The sequence below is a fragment of the Chlorocebus sabaeus genome, chromosome 16 (genome assembly GCF_047675955.1).
Source record: "Chlorocebus sabaeus isolate Y175 chromosome 16, mChlSab1.0.hap1, whole genome shotgun sequence".
In the NCBI taxonomy this organism is placed as follows: Eukaryota; Metazoa; Chordata; class Mammalia; order Primates; family Cercopithecidae; genus Chlorocebus; species Chlorocebus sabaeus.
This window is the reverse complement of record NC_132919.1, coordinates 28,074,401-28,096,411: the sequence shown is the minus strand read 5'-3', so window position 1 is coordinate 28,096,411 and position 22,011 is coordinate 28,074,401. Positions and strand designations below refer to the sequence as shown.

Genomic DNA, 22,011 nt, shown 5'->3' with positions numbered 1-22,011 from the left:
CGCTCCTGTAATCACGGTGGCTGAAGCAAGAGAATTGCTTGAACCCAGGATGCAGAGGTTGCAGTGAGCTGAGACTGTGCCACTGGGCTCCATCCTTGGTGATAGAGTGAGACTCTGTCTCAAAAAAAAAAAAAAGTGAGCAAAGGACATGAAGAGACACGTTTCAAAAGAAGACGTACATGTTGCCAACAATCATATGAAAAAAAGCTCAACATCACTGATCATTAGAGAAGTGCAAATCAAAACCGTAGCGAGATAACCATCTCACAGCAGTCAGAATGGCGATTATTAAAAAGTCAAGAAATAACAAATGCTGAGGAGATTGTGGAGAAAATGTAATGCTTATACACTGTTAGTGGGAGTGTAAATTAGTTCAACCATTGTGGAAAGTAGTGTGGCAATTCCTCAAAGAGCTAAAAACAGAACTACTGCCAGCACGGTGGCTCACGCCTATAATCCCAGCATTTTGAGAGGCCAAGGCCAGTGGATCAACTGAGGTCAGGAGTTCAAAACCAGCCCGGTCAACATGGTGAAACCCTGTCTCTACTAAAAATACAAAAAATTAGATGGGCTTGGTGGTGGGCGTCTATAATCCCAGATACTCAGGAGGTTGAGGCAGGAGAATCGCTTGAACTCAGGAGGTGGAGGTTGCAGTGAGCCAAGGTCGCGCCGTTGCACTTGAGCCTGGAAAACAAGAGCGAAACTCTGTCTCAAAAACAAAAACAAAAACAAAAAAACAGAGCTACCATTCGACCCAGCAATCCCATTACTGGATATATACCCAAAGGAATATAAATCATTCCATCATAATGACACATGCATGTATATTTTCATTGCAGCCCTATTTTCAACAGCAAAGATGTGGAATCAACCTAAATGCCCATCAATGATAGACTGGATAAAGAAAATGTGGTACATATACACCACGAAATACTATGCAGCCATAAAAAGAAAAAAAACAAGATCATGTCATTTGCAGGAACATGGATGGAGCTGGATGCTATTACCCTTAGTAAACTAACGTAAGAACAGAAAACCAAATAACACATGTTCTTATAAGTGGAAGCTAAATGATGAGAACACATGGACACATAGAGGGGAACACAAGACACCAGGGCCTACCAGAGAGTGGAGGGTGCAAAGGAGGAGATCAGGAAAAATAACTAATGAGTCCTAGGTTTAATACCTGGATGATGAAATAATCTGTAAAGCAAACCCCTGTGACATGAGTTTATTCATATAACAAACCTGCACATGTACCTGGGAACTTAAAAGTTAAAAAAACAAAAAGAAAAAAAAGTGGAAGAGGAACCCAGGAAAGGAAGTCAGATTGATGCGATAGGAGAAGAACTCAATCCACCTTTACCGATATTGAAGATAGAAGAAGGGGGCCATGAGCCGAAGAATGCAGATAGCCACTAGATGCCAGAAAAGGCAAAGAAATTGATTCTTCTAAAAATAGTTAGGGCTACCATAACAAGTATAACCCGTTTAAACAGACTGATCGCTTAAATAACAAATACTTATTTTATCATAGAGTTGCAGGCTGAAAGTCAAATACCAATGTGTTGGAAAGGGTTGATTTCTTCTGAGGCTGACCTTCTTGGCCTGTAGAAGGCTGTCCTCTCCCTCTGTTTTCACATGGTCTTTCCTCTGGGTGTTATCTGCGTCCTAATCTCTTTTATTTATTTATTTATTTATTTAGAGACAGGATCTTGCTCTGTCTTCTAGGCTAAAATGCAGTGGTGTGATCATAGCTCACTGTAAACTTGAACTGCTGGGCTCAAGCAATCCTCTGCCTCAACCTCCCAAGTAGCTAGGACTACAGGCATGCCTAGCTATTTTGTTTTTATTTTTTATTTTTTTTTTTGTAGAGATGGCGTTTTGCTATGTTGCCCAGGCTGATCTCAATCTCCTGACCTAAAGTGATTCTCTTGCCTTGGCCTCTCAAAGTGCTGGGATTATAGGCATGAGCCACTACGTGTGGCCCTAATCTCTTTTTATGAGAATGTGAGTCATATTGTACTAGGGCCCACCTATATTGGAACCACCCCTAGGTTACTAAACCTTGTTTTAACTTGATTACTCTTTAAAGGCTCTGTCTCCAAATACAACCACATCTTGAGGTACTGGGGATTGAAAAACATATGAATTTTGAGGGACACAATTTAGCCTGTAACACTCCCCTAGATCCTACAGAAGGAACACAGGTCTGCCAACTGTTTTATTTTAGGACTCCTTGCCTCTAGACTGTAACATAATAAATGTATGTTGTTTAAACCATCAAGTTTGTGGTAATTTGTTACAGCATATTAGAAAATGAGTTTAATTGGAAGTAACTTGAATCTATTAGTAGGAGACTGATTAACTGAACTGTGGAACATCTCGACAATGAAATGTTATGCAGCGATCAGAAACAATGAAATGAATGTCTTAATAGACAAATGGATAACAAAATGTCATATATGTGTGCAATGGAATATTATGCAGGCTTAAAAAGGAAGGAAATTCTGACACATGCTACAACATGCATGTATCTTGAGGACATTATGCTAAGGAAGATAACTCAGTCAAAGACAAATACTGTATGAGTCCACTTATATGAATTATCTAGACCAGTCAAAACTCATAGAAACAAAGTGAATGGTAGTTGTTAAGGGCTGGAATAGGGGGAAATGAAGAGTTGTTTGATGGGTATAGATTCAGTTCTTTGAGATGAAAAAGCTTTAGAGATTGACTGTACAACAACATGAATATATACTGAACTGTACAGTTAACAATAGTTAAGATGGGGCTGGGTGTGATGGCTTATGCCAACACTTTGGGAAGCCAAGGCAGGAGAATCTTTTGAGCCCAGGAGTTTGAAACCTTCCTGGGAAACATAGTGAGACCCCATCTGTACAAAAAACTTTTTAAATTACCTGGGTGTGGTAATTTTTAGTTTCAGCAACTAGGGAGACTGAGATGGGAGGATCGCTTGAGCCTGAGAGATCTAGGCTTCAGTGAGCCATGATCACGGCACTGTACTTCAACCTGGGTGACAGCGAGACTCCGTCTCAAAAACATCAGTTAAGATGGTTGATATGGTTTGGCTGTGTCCCCACCCAAATCTCATCTTGAATTCCCACATGTTGTGGGAGGGAAACTCCGGTGGGAGGTAACTGAATCATGCGGGCAAGTCTTTCCTGTGCTGTTTTCATGATAGTGAATAAGTCTCATGAGATCTGATGGTTTTAAAGAGAGGAGTTCCTCTGCACAAGCTCTCTCTCTTTACCTGCTGCCATCCATGCAAGATGTGACTTGCTTTTTCTTGCCTTCTGCTGTAATTTTGAGGCTTCCCCAGCCATGGAACTGTAAGCCCAATTAAAACTCTTTCTTTTGTAAATTGCCCAGTTTCGGGTATGTCTTTGTCAGCAGTGTGAAAATGGACTAATGCAGTAAATTGGTACCAGTAGAATGCTGAAATAAGTTAAGACTTTGGGGGACTGTTGGGAAGGCATGATTGGTTTTGAAATGTGAGGACATGAGATTTGGGAGGGCCAGGGATGGAATGATATGGTTTGGCTGCGTCCCGACCCAAATCTTGAATTCCCACGTGTTGTGCGAGGGACCTGGTGGGAGGTAATTGAATCATGGGTGAATTTTATGTTGTGTTATTTTTTATGTTATGTAGTTTTTAAAAAATAGTGAAAGATACTAAGTTTAAAAGGAAAGGGCAGAAAAATAGGTGCAGTGTGCTTTCATTTGTGTATTTTGGAGAAAGAACATCTACACACACAATGCTTGTATATACACAGAATAATCCTGAAAGGATTCCTTAGGAGCTGGCATAGTGATTACTTCTAGGAATGGGTTTTAGTAGGTGGGAGGACCGGAATGGAGGAAGACTTAAAAATACTCTTTGACACCTTCTTAGTTGTTTACCACATACATGTGTTACATACTAAAATAACTGTTTTGGGGGGTTTTGTTTGTTTGTTTTTGTTTTTTGAGACAGAGTCTCACTCTGTTGCCCAAGCTGGAATGCAGTGGCGGGATCACAGCTCACTGCAGCCTCAACCTCCTGGGCTCAAACGGTCCTGCCACCTCAGCCTCTTGCATATCTGGGACTATAAGCATGCATCACCAAGCCCAGCTATAATAGAGGTCTTTTAATGCATCATTAAAATATCACAAACAGGTCTTAGCAACCATACAGTATCTTGTTTCTATAGCTGGACAACTCTTAGATCTTATTCATCAGCCTGCTAAACTGTTCCTCTTTCAGTGACATACAGATCATCTGAAAGTTTTCTGTTATCCTTGTTTTTAACTGTTACGGATTGCTAAATCAAAGCAGTTGAATTTGAAACAAACTCAATGTCATTTCCTCCAAAGATCAATACATTTTTCTGGACTTAAGATAACTGAATAAGCAATACCTGGCCTCATCTAAACCCTCCAGATATATTTTTCACCCAAGAAACTGTGGATTTCAGCAAAAGACCCATGCTCCTGGGTAACTAAGTTGATGGGGAAAGGAGCATGCACAGACCTCATCTTGTAATGGAAGCCCAGTGTAACACCCTTGATCATGTTCTGTACACGATTACAAATAGTGCAAGCAGTAGCCACTTCCTTTCTATTTCCCAATCATTTGTCAACCTAGCACCTCTTCTTTTCCAAGGAGAATGCATCCTACATGGTTGTGATTGATGTCCCTCCCCAACTTCCTCTGGGGCTCTTCAGAATAACTGTGCATCCTTTCAGAGTGATGTCTGCATTTTCTGGAATGTCAGTAGTCTGATTGCCAAGAATGGTCTTCATTCTCTCAGTAGATACAGCAAAGAACTGAAATAATTGTTTTTAAATGTATAATTTCAGCTGAGACTTTAGAGAATTTTCTTAGTTGGATCAGATGTAGACTATGAAATTGCTTTGTCAATCCATTTATACCTAAGTGCCAGGGTATGTCTTGGCCTTTAAAGGATTAAAAGCTCTTACTCCCAAAGTTGCTGGACTTTGGGGTATAAATATATTTTATTGTTTGATGCCTGATAGTATATTTTTCTTTTTATTTTTTGAGACAGGATCTCACTCTGTTGTGCAGGCTGGAGTGAAGTGGCGTGATCTCGGCTCACTGCAGCCTCAACTTCCTGAGCTCATGCGATCCTCCGACCTCAGCCCCCTGAGTAGATGGGACCACAGGTGCACGCCACCACACCCAGCTAATTTTTTGTATTTTTAGTAGAGAACGGGGTTTTACCAGTGTTGCCCAGGCTGGGCTCAAACTCCTGGGCTCCAGTGATCTGCCTGCTTCAGCATCCCAAATTGTTGGGATTACAGACATGTGCCACCAGGACTGGCCTATGTCTGATAGTACATTTTCAAAGTCCCTAGTTTCTTTAAGTACAGCTGCAGTGTATTCACTTAGAACCACAAAAAAGAAAAGAAAAAAAAAGCGATGATGAAACATGGAAAAAAAAAAGGAAAGAGGAAAGAAATAGTAAATGTTCTCTGCCTCTTAAAACCATATAATCTATAACAAGAATAGAGTACAAGAGACTTAACAGTAACAACAGGGTAACAGGTTTTGACTCTGTGGGATTATTTCTTCATTTTGTTTTGTTTTGTTTTTGATATGGAGTCTTGCTCTGTCTCCCAGGCTGGAGTGCAATGGCACAGTCTGAGCTCACTGCAACCTCTGCCTCCTGGGTTCAAGTGATTCTCCTGCCTCAGCCTCCTGAATAGCTGGGATTACAGGCACCTGCCACCACACCCAGCTAATTTTGTATTTTTGGTAGAGATGGGGGTTTGCCATGTTGGCCAGGCTGGTCTCGAACTCCTGACCTCACGTGATCCACCCGCTTTGGCCTCCCAAAGTGCTGGGAGTACAGGTGTGAGCCACCATGCCAGGCCTCTTGTGGTATTACTTCTTAAGACTTCTGCTTATAAATTGTTAGGTAACTGCATACGTTAGATTTTAACACTCTTGAAAACCTCCTTCTTAGTACATGAGTTCTTGCATCATACAGTCCATATAAAAATTGCAACTTTATTACTATAATTGTTCCTTAGAAGCTGTTCTGGATTGAAACTTCTTGTTATGTGCAGGTGTTTTTCTTACCAACAATCTTAACCCCTGTGTTTCTCCACACAATACTTAGCCAAAGGGACATGTTTCCACAAAGTCATATCCTATCTTTGTTGTTTTTGCGTCCCCATAAAAAGCAAAAAACTGTTTTTGTAACCTGTTCAGTTACCTTTCCCTTTTTGTTTGGTGTTTTACCTTAGCTACTAATAATTCAGCACCCAGAAAAGTGCTTAGTACACAGTAGGGGTACAATAAATGGAAATCAATGACTCATTGTGAGCTCAGTTGCTTCCAGGTTATGTAGGGAATATGATTTCATCTTTAAGAATGAAAAACACTTAAGACTTGATGTAAGCAAAATTTCCCTTGAAGATGAAAGTTTCTTTGAAAGAAAATTTTAACCCAAATGTATAAGCCTTTTACATCTAGGAAGGAGATTAATATTATTATAGTAATATTTATTATTATTATAAGCAGCAGTAATAAATAGTAATAAAATATTAATAATTATTATTATTAGAAGCAACATCAGAAGCTAAGTTATTCTAAGTGCTTTTTTTAATTACTTTTTTTTTTTTGGTAGAGACAGGTGTCTTGCTATGTTGTGCAGGCTGAACTTGAACTCCCAGGCTCAAGTCCTCCCACATCAGCCTCCAGAGCGGCTGAGTATCTAGATGCACATGTTACCACACCTGGCTCTAAGTCTCTAAATGTTTTTCTTATGTTATCTCTCATACAATCTTTCCAACAACCCTAATAGATAGATGTTATTGTTGTGCCCATTTTTATGGATGAGGAAATCGATCTCAAAGAAATTAAGGAATGTACTCAAAATCACACTGCTAGTAAGTGGCAGAACCAGGATATGAACTCAGTTTAGTTAAGATTTGGGCTTGATACTTCCAATGCAAGAATATGAGCTTGACTTTGTCCTCCTCAAAATTCCTGCCAAAAGGACATTCAAAAGAAGAAAATAAAGAAAAGAGAATTGGTATCTGCACTACAAACTGGGGAAGATCACCACCCTCATGCTAGAAGAAACATTGAGGGAATTTACAGTATGACATTCAGGCAATGAGATTGAGGTAAAGGCCTACCACTGAGAGGTGCTATATATAATTAAGCCCACCTACGCTGGGCGCGGTGGCTCATGCCTGTAATCCCAGAACTTTCGGAGGCTGAGGTGGGCGGATCACAAGGTCAGGAGATGGAGACCATCCTTGTCAACATGGTGAAACCCTGTCTCTACTGAAAATACAAAAATTAGCCAGTCGTTGTGGTGCGCACCTGTAGTCCTGGCTACTGCGGAGGCTGAGGCAGGAGAATACTTGAACCCGGGAAGTGGAGGCTGCAGTGAGCAGAGATCGCGCCACCGCACTCCAGCGTGGGCAACAGAGAGAGAGAGACTCCAGGAAAAAAAAAAAAATCTCTGCAGTGAATTAAGGCTGCATTTTGTATTCCTAGCTTACTAAAAATGTTTGAAACCAGAAATGACTATTTTATCAAATGCTTTTTAGCATCTATTTAAATAATCGTGTAATTTAGTAGAGGTCCTAAATATTAATTTGTCCTTGCAATCTTGGAATAAGCCCATATAGTCATGAGAAAGACTGTTCACTCTGCAGAACCTGGAAAGAATTCAGGAATTAGAATTACGAGGTATTGGCCAGGTGTGGTGGCTCATGCCTGTAATCCCAGCACTTTGGGAGGCCTAGGTGGGCGGATCATGAGGTGAGGAGATAGAGACCATCCTGGCTAACACAGTGAAACCCCATCTCTACTAAAAATACAAAAAATTAGTGTGCATGGTGGCGGGCGCCTGTAGTCCCAGCTATTTGGGAGGCTGAGGCAGGAAAATCGCTTGAACCCAGGAGGCGGAGGTTGCAGTGATCCAAGATTGTACCACTGCACTCTAGCCTGGTTGACAGAGCAAGATGCTGTCTCCAAAAAAAAAAAAAAGAATTACCAGGTCTCAGAGGCAGGGAAATGAACTTGACCTTTGTCCTTTGTCTTCCTTTAGGTTTCTTAGAATTTAATTTAGAACTAAATATGTTGGTTGCAAGTAAACACTTGTTCCATGAACCCATTACGTTGTAATGCCATCAGCCCACTTTAATGGATACCTTGTATCTTAATGAATTGTTTCAATTAATAAATATATACATATAAAGTCTTAAAATAACTTTAGGAATGCAAGTGTGTTCTTGAAAGGTCATTTTGGTTTTTTTTTTTCTTTGAGACAGAGTGTCGATCTGTCACCCAGTCTGGTGGCGTGATCTTGGCTCACTGCAACCTTCACTTCACGAGTTCAGGTGATTCTTCTGTCTCTGCCTCCCCAGTAGCTGGGATTACAGTTGAGCACCACCACACCTGGCTAATTTTTGTATTTTTAGTAGAGATGGGTTTTCAACATGTTGGGCAGACTGATCTCGAACTCCTGACCTCAGGTGGTCCACCCGCCTCGGCCTCTCAAAGTGCTGGGATTATAGGTATGAGCCACCGTGCCCAGCCAAAAGGTCATTTTGAAAGAGCTAGTGTGGACATCTGAAATATTTATAAGAAAGAAAGTTGCAACATCTTAACTAGTGTACTTTGGTTTAATTTATACTTTTCTCTCTTCAGGTTTGTTTTGTTTTGTTTTGGAGACAGGATCTAGCTCTGTTGCCCAGGCCAGATGGCAGTGGCACAATTATGGCTCACTTGAAGGCTTAAACTCCGAAACTCAAGTGATCCTCCCACCTCAGCCTCCCAACTAGCCAGGCCTACAGAGGTGTGCCACCACACCTGGCTGATTATTATTATTATTATTTTTGTCATGAAGATGGGGTCTTACTGTGTTGCCCAGGCAGGTTTCCAACTCCTGGGCTCAGGCTCTCTCCAGTTTTTATTATTATTATTATTATTATTTTTGAGACGGAGTTTCACTCTTGTTGCCCAGGCTGGAGTGCTATGGCACGATCTCGGCTCACTGTAACCTCCACCACCTGGGTTCAAGCGATTCTCATGCCTCAGCCTCCAGAGTAACTGGGATTACAAGTGCCCACGACCACACCCAGGTAATTTTTTGTATTTTCAGTAGAGACAGGGTTTTACCACGTTGGCCAGGCTGGTCTTTAACTCCTGACCTCAGGTGATCCACCCGCCTCCCAAAGTGTTGGGATTACAGGTGTGAGCCACCATGCCTGGCCTGTCTTTAGTTTTTATACTGTAACAGTGACAAGCCACTTTTGATGTGCTTAGTATTATCTATATTATTATCTGTTGTAGTATGAGACCTTGGGAAGACTGAAAGCAGCTCTGATCTCTACCATTTTAATTCTTTCAAATATTTATTATTAAGCCTTTAGCTTTCCTAATATGAGTTCCAGAAGTCTTCAAATATTTTATATATTTTTTTAAGCTAGATGGAGTGTAAATGTTCTTATTTTCCCCCCTCCAAAATATAAGAGAACAAGAATTAAAAAGACTTTGCATTTGTAGGATTTTTAACAATTATTTTTGTTTGTTTGTTTGTTTTTTGAGATGGAGTCTCGCTCTGTAGCCCAGGCTGGAGTGCAGTGGCGTGATCTCACCTCACTGCAACCTCTGCCTCCCAGGTTCACGCCATTCTCCTGCCTCAGCCTCCCAAGTAGCTGGGATTACAGGCACCCGCTACCATGCCCAGCTAATTTTTTGTATTTTTAGTAGAGACGGGGGTTTCACCGTGTTAGCCAGGATGGTCTCGATCTCCTGACCTCGTGATCCGCCCGCCTTGGCCTCCCAAAGTGCTGGGATTACAGGCATGAGCCCCTGAGCCCAGCCAACAATGATTTTAAATATTTGGTTATTTCTGATTATTTTCTAAAAGAGGAAGTGAGAGGGATAATGCCAGATGAGACTTGGTTTTAAGACAGAAAACTAAAAGTAGATAAAGGATCAGACTAGAAAAAAAAAATGAGAAGAAAGTAAACCAGGAGCAAGCCCGTTATCAGAAAGAGTAACTGAGCTTTACTTTCTTTCATTTAAGTTTATTTGTACTCTAAAACTCTTATCTCTAAGGGTAGACTTCAGATGAAACACAGCTCTACCTGTGAAAAATTAAATAGGAATCAACTAGGATAGCCATAGAGTAGTTATAAGTTTCAGCCACTGGTAGTGAGAAGTTTTAATGACGTAAACCTATGCATCAATGATCCATGTAGGGATAACTCAGTTTCCAGCTGCTATTAGCTAAACAGCAAACATTTGAATAGAATCTAATGGGTCAGAGTTGGAGCCTTTTCTGTTCCCTTTTTTGAGTTGTTAGTCATAGGGAGAAATACTCCTATGTTACCAGCTAATTATTTCACTCCTTTGTCTTGTTTTCCTTGTCTGTCTTCTGGACGGATTTTTAGAGAGATTAGAGAACAGAAGAAAAGGTTTTAAATTGTTTTCTGGCCTCTGTTGGGGAACTTGGGTAGGGCATGTCTCCTGGCTCTTTTTTTTTTTTTTGAGATGGAGTTTTGCACTGTCACCCAGGCTGGAATGCAATGGCATGATCTCAGCTCATTGAAACCTGCGCCCCCTGGGTTCATGCGATTCTCCTGCCTCAGCCTCCCCAGTAGCTGGGATTACAGGCGCACACTGCCACGCCTGCCTAACATACACATATATATATATATATATATATATTTTTTTTTTTTCTTTTTCTTTTTTTAGTAAAGACGGGGTTTCACTATGTTGACCAGGCTGGTCTCAAACTCCTAACCTCAGGTGATCTGCCCGCCTCAGCCTCCCAAAGTGCTGGGATTAACAGGTGTGAGCCACTGTTCCCGGCCTGTCTCTTGACTCATATAAACACTTGGCAGCAGAGGGCTAATGAGGCTAGGCTAAGAGTTAGATCCCCTAATCAGGCCCTATGCTATATTCTATAGCCTATCTCTAAAGAAATACATCAAATGCATCAAATACGACCAAAGATACGAAGATAAATGAACATAAATCTATCTCCAGTCTGAGAAGAGTTAAGAGTACATACTATAAAGGATTAGCAGCACCATCTTTTTTTTTTTTTTTCCAGACGGAGTCTCATTCTGTCACCCAGGCTGGAGTGCAGTGGGGTGATCTTGGCTCACTGCAAGCTCAGCCTGCCAGGTTCACGCCATTCTCCTGCCTCAGCCCCCCGAGTAGCTGGGACTACAGGTGCCGGCCACCACACCTGGCTAATTTTTTGTATTTTTAGTAGAGACGAGGTTTCACTGTGTTAGCCAGGATGGTCTTGACCTCCTGACTTCGTGATCCGCCCACCTCGGCCTCCCAAAGTGCTGGGATTACAGGCCTAAGCCACCGCATCCAGAAAAAAGATGTGCTTTACAGAAAAAGATGTGCTGGATCTTTCCCCAAATCGGGAAACCATAGGAAATGCTTCAGTTGATCAAGCATTCCTCAATCAACTAACCAGTCACCTTCTTGGCGGTATTCTCTCAAAATAGCCATCAGTAATCGGAATTGCAGCTTCTCACCTGTGAGCTAACACCACTGACTCTGATTTCAGCTTGCTTTTCCCCTCGTGCTTATGGGCCCATTCGTTTGGATCTCTGAAATGATCTTGTTTGTATTACAGAGTTCTCATTTGGAAGACAGTGAATCAGCAGCATTACTTTGCTGTGAATGTGAAGAATCAGAAATCTTTAGTGATTCCAATGTACGTAGGTATATGTTTTTATACAGACTTTGGTGATTCAAGTAAAATCTTCTTGGGTAAATTTGGCTATTAAATGCAACTGATATAGTGCCTATTCTTTTATCTTTTGACCCCATTCAGCCAAATAGTCTGGGAAGGCGAATAGGTGGCTTGGAATAAGTGTATATATAAACAGTATGGTACATTTATATGCATAATGCCATGGCAATGACCACTCAAAACTTATTTATTGAAGCAGAAAAAAAATGTAGCATCTTGGAACCTTGACTGAGTTTCCTTCAATAAAGAATGACTGTTGTTGTGGGATTTTTTTTCCCCTCATGTACACATTTTTTTAAGGGTCAATAGTATTATTCTTTTCCCTGTGGCAACTGCTTGGTATTGGTGCTGCCACAGGGCCTTTATTCCTCACATACATGGGCCTCACATGTCTTAGCTATTGATAATGTTAAGCCAAACAGTGTTATAGTCACTGGACTGGAAACTCAACCTGATCATCTTAAATGTGGAACTTTATCTAACTACATTTCATGAGATGTTATAAATTTTACTTACCCCGTCTAACCTCCAGCATACTTACCCACAGAGTCAGGCTGAAGTTAGAGAACAACTTAAATTGACTTATTTTTGTGTGTTGCAATGAGCAGTGAGATTAGTCTGGAAATTCTCAGTATATCCTGAGATATAAGTGAACTTCCCCCGAGTATTGAATGGCCTAGTAGGACAGGCCAAATTGGGGCTTAGCCCAGGAGGGTTCTTAGTTTCACCAGGAAAGAAATCAAGGGCAAGCCAGTGGTGTTAGACAGCAATCTTTTATTGAACAGTACTGCTTCTGGTGAAACAGCACTAACTCATAGGTAGTGTACCCAGAGTCTGCAACGTGTGGGCTCTTGGCAACTGTATTTATACTCACTTATACCTACTTTCAGTTACATGTAAATTAAGGGCAGGTTAATGCAAATTGAGGGGTGGGTTATTTAGAACTTTCTAGGAAAGGGGCAGTAACTTCTGGGTCATTGCCATGGCATTTGTAAACTGTCATGATGCTGGTGGGAGTGTCCATGCTAATGAGCAATGAGGGCAGCCAGGGATTGCCCTTGTCACAATTTGCGGGTTTTGGCCAGTTTCTTCACTTTATCCCATCTGGAACAGATCCTACTTTGTTCAGCAGTGTTGTGACCGGAAAACAAGTCCTGCTGGACTCTTGCCTCATTAGTTCATACACATCGTTCTGCCTTAAAGGGGTATTAGAAGTATTTTGGAAGGAAGTGAAGGGAAGAGTTGTGGGTCAGGAAAACTAAACTGTCATTTAGATCACTGTGTCCTATTGAGCCCCCCCTAAAAAAACGTGAGGGGGTTGGCTACAAAAATGCAGACACCATCCCAGTTATATTAATGAAAATTAGAAATAGAGAGGACCAGCTCTTTGTGAGAGGCCCTAGTCTCTGCCTTCTGCTTCTCCTTTCAGCCCAGAGACCTGACGTTTTTATCTGTTTGCTTCTCACTGGCTCTAAGTTGAAGACTTGGTGACAGCCTGATTTTTTTTAAGGTGTACTGCCCTTCACTGCGAAGCTTGTGCAGATTAGGGATGGCACTATGAGGAAAGACTTTATTCAAGCATATTTTTGGACTGTTATACCCATAGGAGACTGGGCTGCTCTTGGAATTTTCCCCCATTTTATGAGAGGTTCAAGATGTCCTTGTATCAAACTGAAGTTTAGAAACATAGCAAAACTTTTTCCCAGTTGGACATTTTTTTTCTGTGTCTTGCTATAGAATGAATCCTACGTCACAAATTTAAAAAAATATAGTTTATATAAACTGAATTATAACACATTTCAAAACTGTATTGTTTTTTACAGATTTGATTGTTTTCTATAATTTTACTTGACTTGATCTCTTCCAACAAGTAGCTGTGACTAAAACTAGATTCTAAAAACCTTGACCATAAAAAATGAATTCTGTCAGTATCAGGATATTTATTGCTCATAGTAGCACTCCATAAATATTGTTGAAGTTTCACTAATGGAAACTATCTCTTGAAGTAAGATGTGTCTCTCAAGCATATCACCATAGTACTACCTGGACCAAGGCTGGCTTCCTCATCTTCATGTCACAGTGAATGCAGTTACCATTTCAGGACCTCATTCACCTATTTATTTAAGCAATTGCACTTCATTCAGTGTTGATGAATCTGGAATGGCATGAGTTAAGTTATTGTGATTCATTAATAGCTGGAGTGGTGCTCATTTTCTTAGTGCTTGCAAACATTAACTGATGAATCCATGTGAACACTTATTATCAGTATTTTGCAGATGACAAACTGAGGGTGAAAGGTTATAATCTTTGTCCAGTGTTGTGTGATAAGCAGGGGGAGTGCTGACGTCAAATCTCAGCTGATAGCCATCATGAGCTCATCACCAGTGGGCAGCCTCATTGATGGAATATGTGCCAGTCTCCTTATATGGTAACCTATAAGATTTACTTTGTTCAGGCCGGGCACGGTGGCTTATACCTGTAATCCCAGCTCTTTGGGAGGTCAAGGTGTGCAGATTGCTTGAGGTCAAGAGTTCGAGAAAGCCTGGCCAACATGGTGAAACCCCGTCTCTACTAAAAATACAAAAGCTGGGTGTGGTGGTGTATGTATGTAGTCCCAGCTACTTGGGAGGCCGAGGCAGGAGAATTGCTTGAACCAAGGAGACGGAGGTTGCAGTGAACCAAGATTGCACTACTGCACTCCAGCCTGGGCAACAGAGCAAGACTCCATCTCAAATATATATATATATTTTGTTCAGTTTGCAGTGGAGTCCTCTGGACTTATTATACTGGCATACTGTTTTGGCTGATTTTGTCTGAAAGAGACTAGTACATGGGAATCTACATGAAGAATATTTTCATGAAGTTGGACACATGTGGGGAAAAGGAAACTTTAGTTTTAATGGTTTTTCTCCCTTAGAAACAATTAGTTGGGGCCAGGCACAGTGGCTCATGTCTGTAATCCCAACACTTTGGGAGGCCAAGGCAAAAGGATCACTTGAGCCCAGGAGTTCGAGAGCAGCCTGGGAAATACAGCGAGACCCTGTCTCTACAAGAAAATAAAACAATTAGCCAGGCATGGTGGCACATACTTGTAGTCCTAGCTACTTGGGAGGCTAAGGTGGGAGGATACGCTGTTGCACTCCAGCCTGGACAACAGAGCCAGACTCTGTCTCCAAAAAAAATGAGAAACAATTAGTTAGGTATATGTATTTACAGAATACTCTGGGTTGCTTTATTGTATTGCCAAGCCTTTCATTCATTTAAGTCAGATTCGTTGTGTCTTTTCCTCAAGAGGCAAGAGTTGTTTCATGTACTTGGCTGACTTTTTAAAGGTGTTAGATCCACCTCCTGTTTTGTTTGTTCAGGGAGTATTTCCCACACTTTTTTTCCCCCTTTTCTCACTTCCCTGTTCCCACCCCCATGTCAAATGGAATTGAAGAGCTTCTTCCTAATTTGAAGGCTTAACCTTGGGGGTGGGGTGAGGGGGCAGTTATTTGCAGAGCAAAATGATTGAAATCTCCACTACTTAATTTTCTGCAAAGGAAGTGGTATGTGATCTTGATAATTATTTGAAGTAGAAATACTGATGTAAAGAAGAGGAGTAGAAGATAAAGTCAATCACTGAACAACTTTCTCTTCAATTTTGGGATAAGAGAAGTATGAACTTTAATTAGTTTTATTCATTCATTTGCTTCTGCATAATTCATTCATTCACCAAGTATTGATTGACTGATGTGCAAATCACTGGGCCCAGGGGAGTAGGGGCCCTTAGAGAAAGTATAATCTACACTTCACAAATTAGTTTTATGGCTATTCATGGAAAGCCCTGAAAAGGAGAGGAGAAAATCATTACATGCAGCATGTGGGAAGAAGAAAAGAAATCTGTATAAGTGAAAACAAATTTGGCTGGAGGGCAATTTGGCTGGAGAGCTGGCTGCCTTAGATCTCTTGGGGCTTTCCTAGAAGAGAAGGCAGGAGTGCAGAGAGGCCCCTGCCCCTTTTCTGATCCCACTCAGTCTCCAGGAAACCAGGTAATAGATAGAAGCAGCTACTTGCTCCCTCTGCTGTGCACAGGTTTGTTAGAGGTTTCCATAATGGGGAGAGGATCTGTCTGCCCCTAGAGAAAGATGATAGTGTGACTGGAAGAGGTCACAGAGAAAGAAGATACTAGCTTTAGCTGCAAGAGTTTCACCTTGGCTTCAAATAAGAAGGAATGTAGGCAGTGACTAGAGCAGGTTGGGATGCTAGTGACAGCAACAGGCACTGAGACTCCTGAGGCTTCTCTTCATTTCCCTCTCCTGCACACACTGCTATCCTACCTAAAAGGAGGAAGATGCTCTGGATGAGCTGGGATTCCAATTATTGTGCTTATGGGTGGTCACCTAGGAACAACTGGATTCATTTACCATTGTAGGGCTATTTCTTCCCCAGCCTGGTAGTCAGGAAAATGTTTGTTATATTAGTTTATTTCCTAAAAATAAAACTATTTATCTCATTTCCCTGGTCTTCTCACCCCAACCCCTACCCAACCAAACTGGCAGAAGGTCATATATAGAATAGTCATACTATTTTTATGATCTGTTTCATTCCTTTGCTTGGTTTATTATATCCTTGAAGGATGTAATATTACACTCTGTGCAGTCAAAAAAAAAAGCTTTGATGTTTGAATAGCCCAGTGAAAGGAAGAGATGTTAGCCTTTTGTGTTATTAAAGAAAAGAAAAAGCCACCCCCTAGAATCAAGTGTGGAAAAGGCAGATGCAAAGAAAGGAAAATCTAAAATGTAAGAATTATTTGGTTTAGAATATTTTTACATTCTTGGACTATAGGTTTGCATTCTCTTCTAGGAAAGGACAGTGTCTCAGAATACAATATCCTTGTTGATAATCAGCTTGTATGGGATTTTTAACATAGAGTCATTTGGGGAGTGGAAAAATGGCTTGAGAGAGATAGAAGATTTAGCCTAATAGTAAGTTCAAGATGAAGAATTTAAGAATTTTTAAAAGTTATCAACATTAGGGTAAACTCTAATTCAAGGCCTGATGTGGAGTAGCCAGTCGTTATAGATTGAAGATAGAAAGGACTTCAATCCTCAGGATTCTTCTGAGATATCCTGTTCTTGTATGTTTTAAGTCTTGAAATATAGTGTATTGGAATGATCAAAACAATGAATGATTTGTTAGTTCAGAAAGGAAAACTACACTTAGGAGGGAGAGGGAGAAACTGCTAGTAATACATATATATATATATATATATTATATATATATATATATTTTAGACTGAGTTTCCCTCTGTCACCCAGGCTGGAGTGCAGTGGCACGATCTCAGTTCACTACAACCTCTACCTCCTGGATTCAAGCGATTCTCATGCCTCAGTCTCTCAAGTAGCTGGGACTACAGGCGTGCACCACTCACGCCTGGCTAATTTTTTTTATTTTTAACAATTATTTTTTATTTTTAGTGGAGATGGGGTTTCACCATATTGGCCAGGCTGGTTTCGAACTCCTGACCTCAAGTGATCCGCCCACCTCAGCCTCCCAAAGTGCTGGAATTACAAGCGTGAGCCACCGCGCCCAGCCTGCTATAGTAATTAAATCTACTTTTGTAAATCTCTAGAGATTATAAGCAAAAACAAGATAGTAGTGGATGAACATCCAGATACAACAACAAACTGGTTAGCTGTAAGGTGGGGATGGTGTTTAAGCCTACAGCAAGCACGTCCTGTCATTCCTGATAATTTGTATTTACCCTCTTCATTTCTGCTGTCTGTACCATGTGTATTTTCTGTTTCTTTTTTCAGACTCATTTGCAGAACACATTTCAGTAGCCAACATACACAAACAGAAAAAGAGGGGAAAAAAAGGGAAATTTGGTGCTAAGAAGATGAGTTTTATTATGAGTTTCAAATGGCAGTTGGCCAGTAGCAAAGAGCTGCCCCACAGGAGTTTAGGATTACTTGAATTGTTTCAGCATCACCTCTGCTGCATTGTAGAAAGATTGTTAAGGCCTGTGGTCAGACAAAAGATAAAAAAGTGTTGCTAGTGGCAAACATAGTGTTACCATGAATAATATCCTTATTTTTTACTTTGGAAGGGGTCTGATGTAAATTTACACTAATAGGAATGTGATGTTAAATTTATTTTGTTTCAGGATAAGATGTAAGAAAGCATAGCTCAATGATTTTATCCCAGAATAATTATTATGAGAAATAATTTTCTTTTAAAAATCTTACACTTGAGTGACATTTGAGGAGAAATAAGATTTGTGGTAATCTTGGGTACAAAGGCTATTTTTGAAATTAGCCTTATTTAACTCAGTGGTTCTCATTGTGGCTGCCCATTAGAATCACCTGCTGATCTTTTTTTTTTTTTTTTTTTTTTTGACACTGAGTCTTGCTCTGTCACCCAGGCTGGAGTGCAGTGGTGCAATCTCAGCTCACTGTAACCTCCTCCGCCTCCCAGGTTCAAGAGATTCTCCTGCCTCAGCCTCCCAAGTAGCTGGGTTTATAGGTGCCTGCCATGACACCTGGCTAATTTTTGTATTTTTAGTAGAGACAGGATTTTGTCATGTTAGCCAGGCTGGTCTTGGACTCCTGACCTCAGGTGATCCACCTGCCTCGGCCTCCCAGAGTGCTGGGATTACAGGCATGAGCCACCATGCCTGGCCCTGATGATCTTTTAAATTAATAACAGGGTCTCACCCCCATGCAGTTAAATCAGGATCTCTGTGAGTAAGGTCCAGGTATTGGTATTTTTTAAATGCTTCCAGGATTATTCTAATGTGAATCAAGGGTTAACAACACTGGTTTGGGTTGGGGACAGTGGTGCACACCTGTAATCCCAGCACTTTGGGAGGCTGAGGCGGGAGGATCACTTAAGCTCAGGAATTCAAGACCAGCCTGGGCAACAAAGCAAAACTCCATCTCTACATACATACATACATACATACATACATACATACAAGCCAAGAGAGGTGGTGCACTCCCATAGTCCCAGCTACTCGGGAAGCAGAGATGGGAAGATCACTTGAGCCCAGAAGGTTGAGGCTATTGTGAGCCAAGATTATGCCACTGCACTCCAGCCTGGGTGACAGAATGAGACCCTGTCTCAAGAAAAGAAAAAACAGAAAAAGAACACTGGTTTAACTCTAGCTATGCTAATTTTTGCACCGCCATATTAGAAATCTAATGTGCAACATTTGTAACATTGTAACATCTGTTCCTTGAGCAGCGGGATAAAATGTGAGATTGACTACAATTTTTTAAGAGTTGGCTGTAGGCATTTTATTACTCAGGTACAACACAATTAACTTCTATTCTTTCTATTCAGTGAAATTCCTTGGTTAGTCTTCTGTTAAAAGAAAAGCAAGATACTGAAATGAGATAATCCAAATCTACTATAAACTTACCATATCTTTTCCATAAGGTATAAAGGCTATAAAGACTTATTCTTCTGTGTCAACATAATGCTAGGGAGCTAGAGTAAAGAAAATATAATTAAAGATCACTTTATACTTTGTATATTATACTTTCACTGAAGTAAAATATACATAGGGAACAGTGTACTTGTGCTTTTGTGTGTAATAATGAATTTTCACCGTCTGAGGTTTTCACAAACACAGGTCAATCACGAAGTATGTAACCTGGAAATGGAATATTACAAGTATGTAACCTGGAAATGGAATATCAGGAAATGGAATATTACAACTCCCCAATACTATTTCCCCCTTTCGCCAATCCCTCCTTGCTCCTTTCAGTTACTACTGACTCACCCTCCCAGCCATCATACACCAGGAATAACCACTTTCCCAACTTCTTGACCGTGTCATTGTGATTTTGATGTGGATATCAGGCTATGCTCTTTAGAGGTTTCTCTTAGACTTTCAGAATCAGAATCATGTAGTAAAGAGCTCAAGTTCAAGGTTCAGACAGCCTGGGTCGGAGTCCAGTTTCACCACTTACTGACTGTGTGACTTCACTCTAAGCCTCATTTCCCCTATCTATAAAATGGGAATAATAATAGTACCTATCCCATTGAGTTGTTAGAATTAAATGAGATAACTTATGTAAAGTGCTTAGAGGGCCTGGCGCATTATCTGTGCCAAGCAGAGAGCAGGGCCAGTGCAAGATTCCCTCATGTCACCAGCTCTTCAACAGAGTCAAGGCAGTGCCACTGTTGTCTGTCTTCATTATGTCTGCAGACATAATGAAGTTCATACTTCAGCTCTGGAGAAAAAAGAAGAAAAAGTGGGCATCCTGACCATCGTCTGTTTTCTTCACCATCCCTAATTTGGCTTGTGGCTTAGCTAACTTGTGACAACTTCTAAAGTATATTGTTTAAATACATGAAATGGCTATTGAAAGGCCAAGAGTATTCTCTTATACATCTTTATATTATCCATAGCTCTTAGCACAGTGATTTAATTGTAAATTGCACATAGTTGATGCGTTGGCTAAAAGAATCTAAAAATGATACTTCAGACACACCGTGCTCTCCTGTGCTGGATTTGTATTGGTCTGGCTCCTGATCCCTCTTTTTACCAGAGTTATATTTTTGAAACATCTGGCATGTTTCAAAGAATGCAGAAAGTGGCAGTGAAACAACTTGTAGGCAGAAACAAGGAGCCTCGGCCAAATTTGCAAAATTAACCAAATAAAAGCTCCAACTAGTTGAGTTATCTTGCTTCCATAATCTGAGGCAGGTTCTGCTCAGGTATCTTTTCCTCTTATTTTGGTTTGGGAGAGTAAGGAAAACAGGAGGAGCTGAGGTTTTTCTCAGATTTTTAAGATTATAGCTTGGGAAAAATTTACCCTTTGGAAAGGGTGGGGTGAGGGGAAGGACCCTTACTGTGAGTACTTACCGTGTGACACCCATTGTGCTAAATGCTTTTTATACAGTTTAGTGTTGAATCCAAGTCTTTAAGGCAACTACTTTTAGTAGTCCCTGTTTAAAGGTGAGAAACCAAGCTTGCCTAAGGTATGTGACCATGCTGGTAGTGACAGCTAAGTCTGCCTGACACTCCCAGCCTGAGCTCTTTAACTTATGCTGGATTACCTTTGCCCTTGAATGTAATGTTGTTATTCTGGTGCTAGGAGGTCAGGGTCAAATGCAGTAGTGATTCTCAACTCTAGTTTTATACGAGAATAATCTGTAGAGTTTATTTTAAAAATATAGAAACTTACGTCTCACTTTAGGAAGTTTCTTGTTCAATAGGTCTTAAATGAGACCTGACATATTTCTTCTTTACAAAGGTCCATAGGTGATTGTGTGCCAGAGTTGAAAATCATAATTCTCAGAAATTCCTTAGTGGGGAATTATAAGATTACAGATGTGGGGGCATCTGAAGACTAATTTGGAATATTGTAAAGATACACTGTTATTAGAAGTACAGGGAAGGAAGAGTTAATAATCAAGTTTCATATTTCAAGAAGTAGTGTTACAGGATTTTGGGGGTGTTGCTTTGCCAACCAGAAACCTTTGTGGCCAGTGGTGCCTTTGCCCAACTTTTGCAGAATGAGTGGGCTCATTCCAAGCCCACTCGGTCCGGCAGGTTATACTCGGGTCACGCTACCGGCCTGGATCCCATACCTGCCAAGGGCGAGCCAGGCATGGAGTGGCGAGGGGTGTATAAGCAAGGGTGAGGTCCGGCCACTGTGCACAGCCAGGTACGCTGGCTACAGTGGGAGAGGCAGAGCCTGATCTTTTGGCTTGGTATGACATCAGCCCCTGTTGCCATGGTGATGGAGGCCTGGCATACCATAAGCAGCTTCCACAGCTGACACCAGGGAACATGATAGCGCCCGGAAGCTTAGAGATGCCAGGAACCACAGATCCCTAAAGAGGGTGTCACAGCCCTGGCTCGTTGAGCTTCTAGGTCTGGGTTCCCCAAAGGGCCGCAAGCTCTTCTCTCCTTATTGTCTTCTTTCCTTATTGTTGCCCACAACATGGTGAGCAAGGGGGCGTGTTTCAGCCCTGTTTGTGTTACAACTCTTTTAGCCCCGCTATTCAGCAGGTCCCGAATTCTTGTCCTGTGTCCAGGAAGAATGAGGTATGCAGACAAGTGGAGAGTGTGCAAAGTGAAGAGAAGCTTTATTGAGCGGTAGAACAGTTCAGAGGAGACCCACGGTGGGTAGCTCCTCTCCATAGCCAGGGTGTCGTTCAACTCTAAGCAGAGAGTGTAGCCCCTGTCTGCTAGGCAGGTCATCCCGATGAGTGTTCAGCTCCAGCAGAGAGGGTAGCT

General features: G+C 41.2%; 1 protein-coding gene across 2 annotated transcripts in view; it reads left to right on the top strand.

The window, feature by feature from the left end:
* SSH2 (slingshot protein phosphatase 2) overlaps window positions 1-22,011 on the top strand; it is a 302,660-nt gene that overhangs the window by 67,102 nt on the left and 213,547 nt on the right. The window contains exon 2 of one of the 2 annotated variants that reach the window (XM_008010921.3): window positions 11,655-11,735. The exons of the other annotated variant lie outside the window; for it this stretch is intronic. Coding sequence (XP_008009112.2) covers window positions 11,655-11,735 — 81 coding nt within the window. The remainder of the gene's footprint in view (window positions 1-11,654; window positions 11,736-22,011) is intronic. 2 annotated transcript variants of the gene reach the window in all.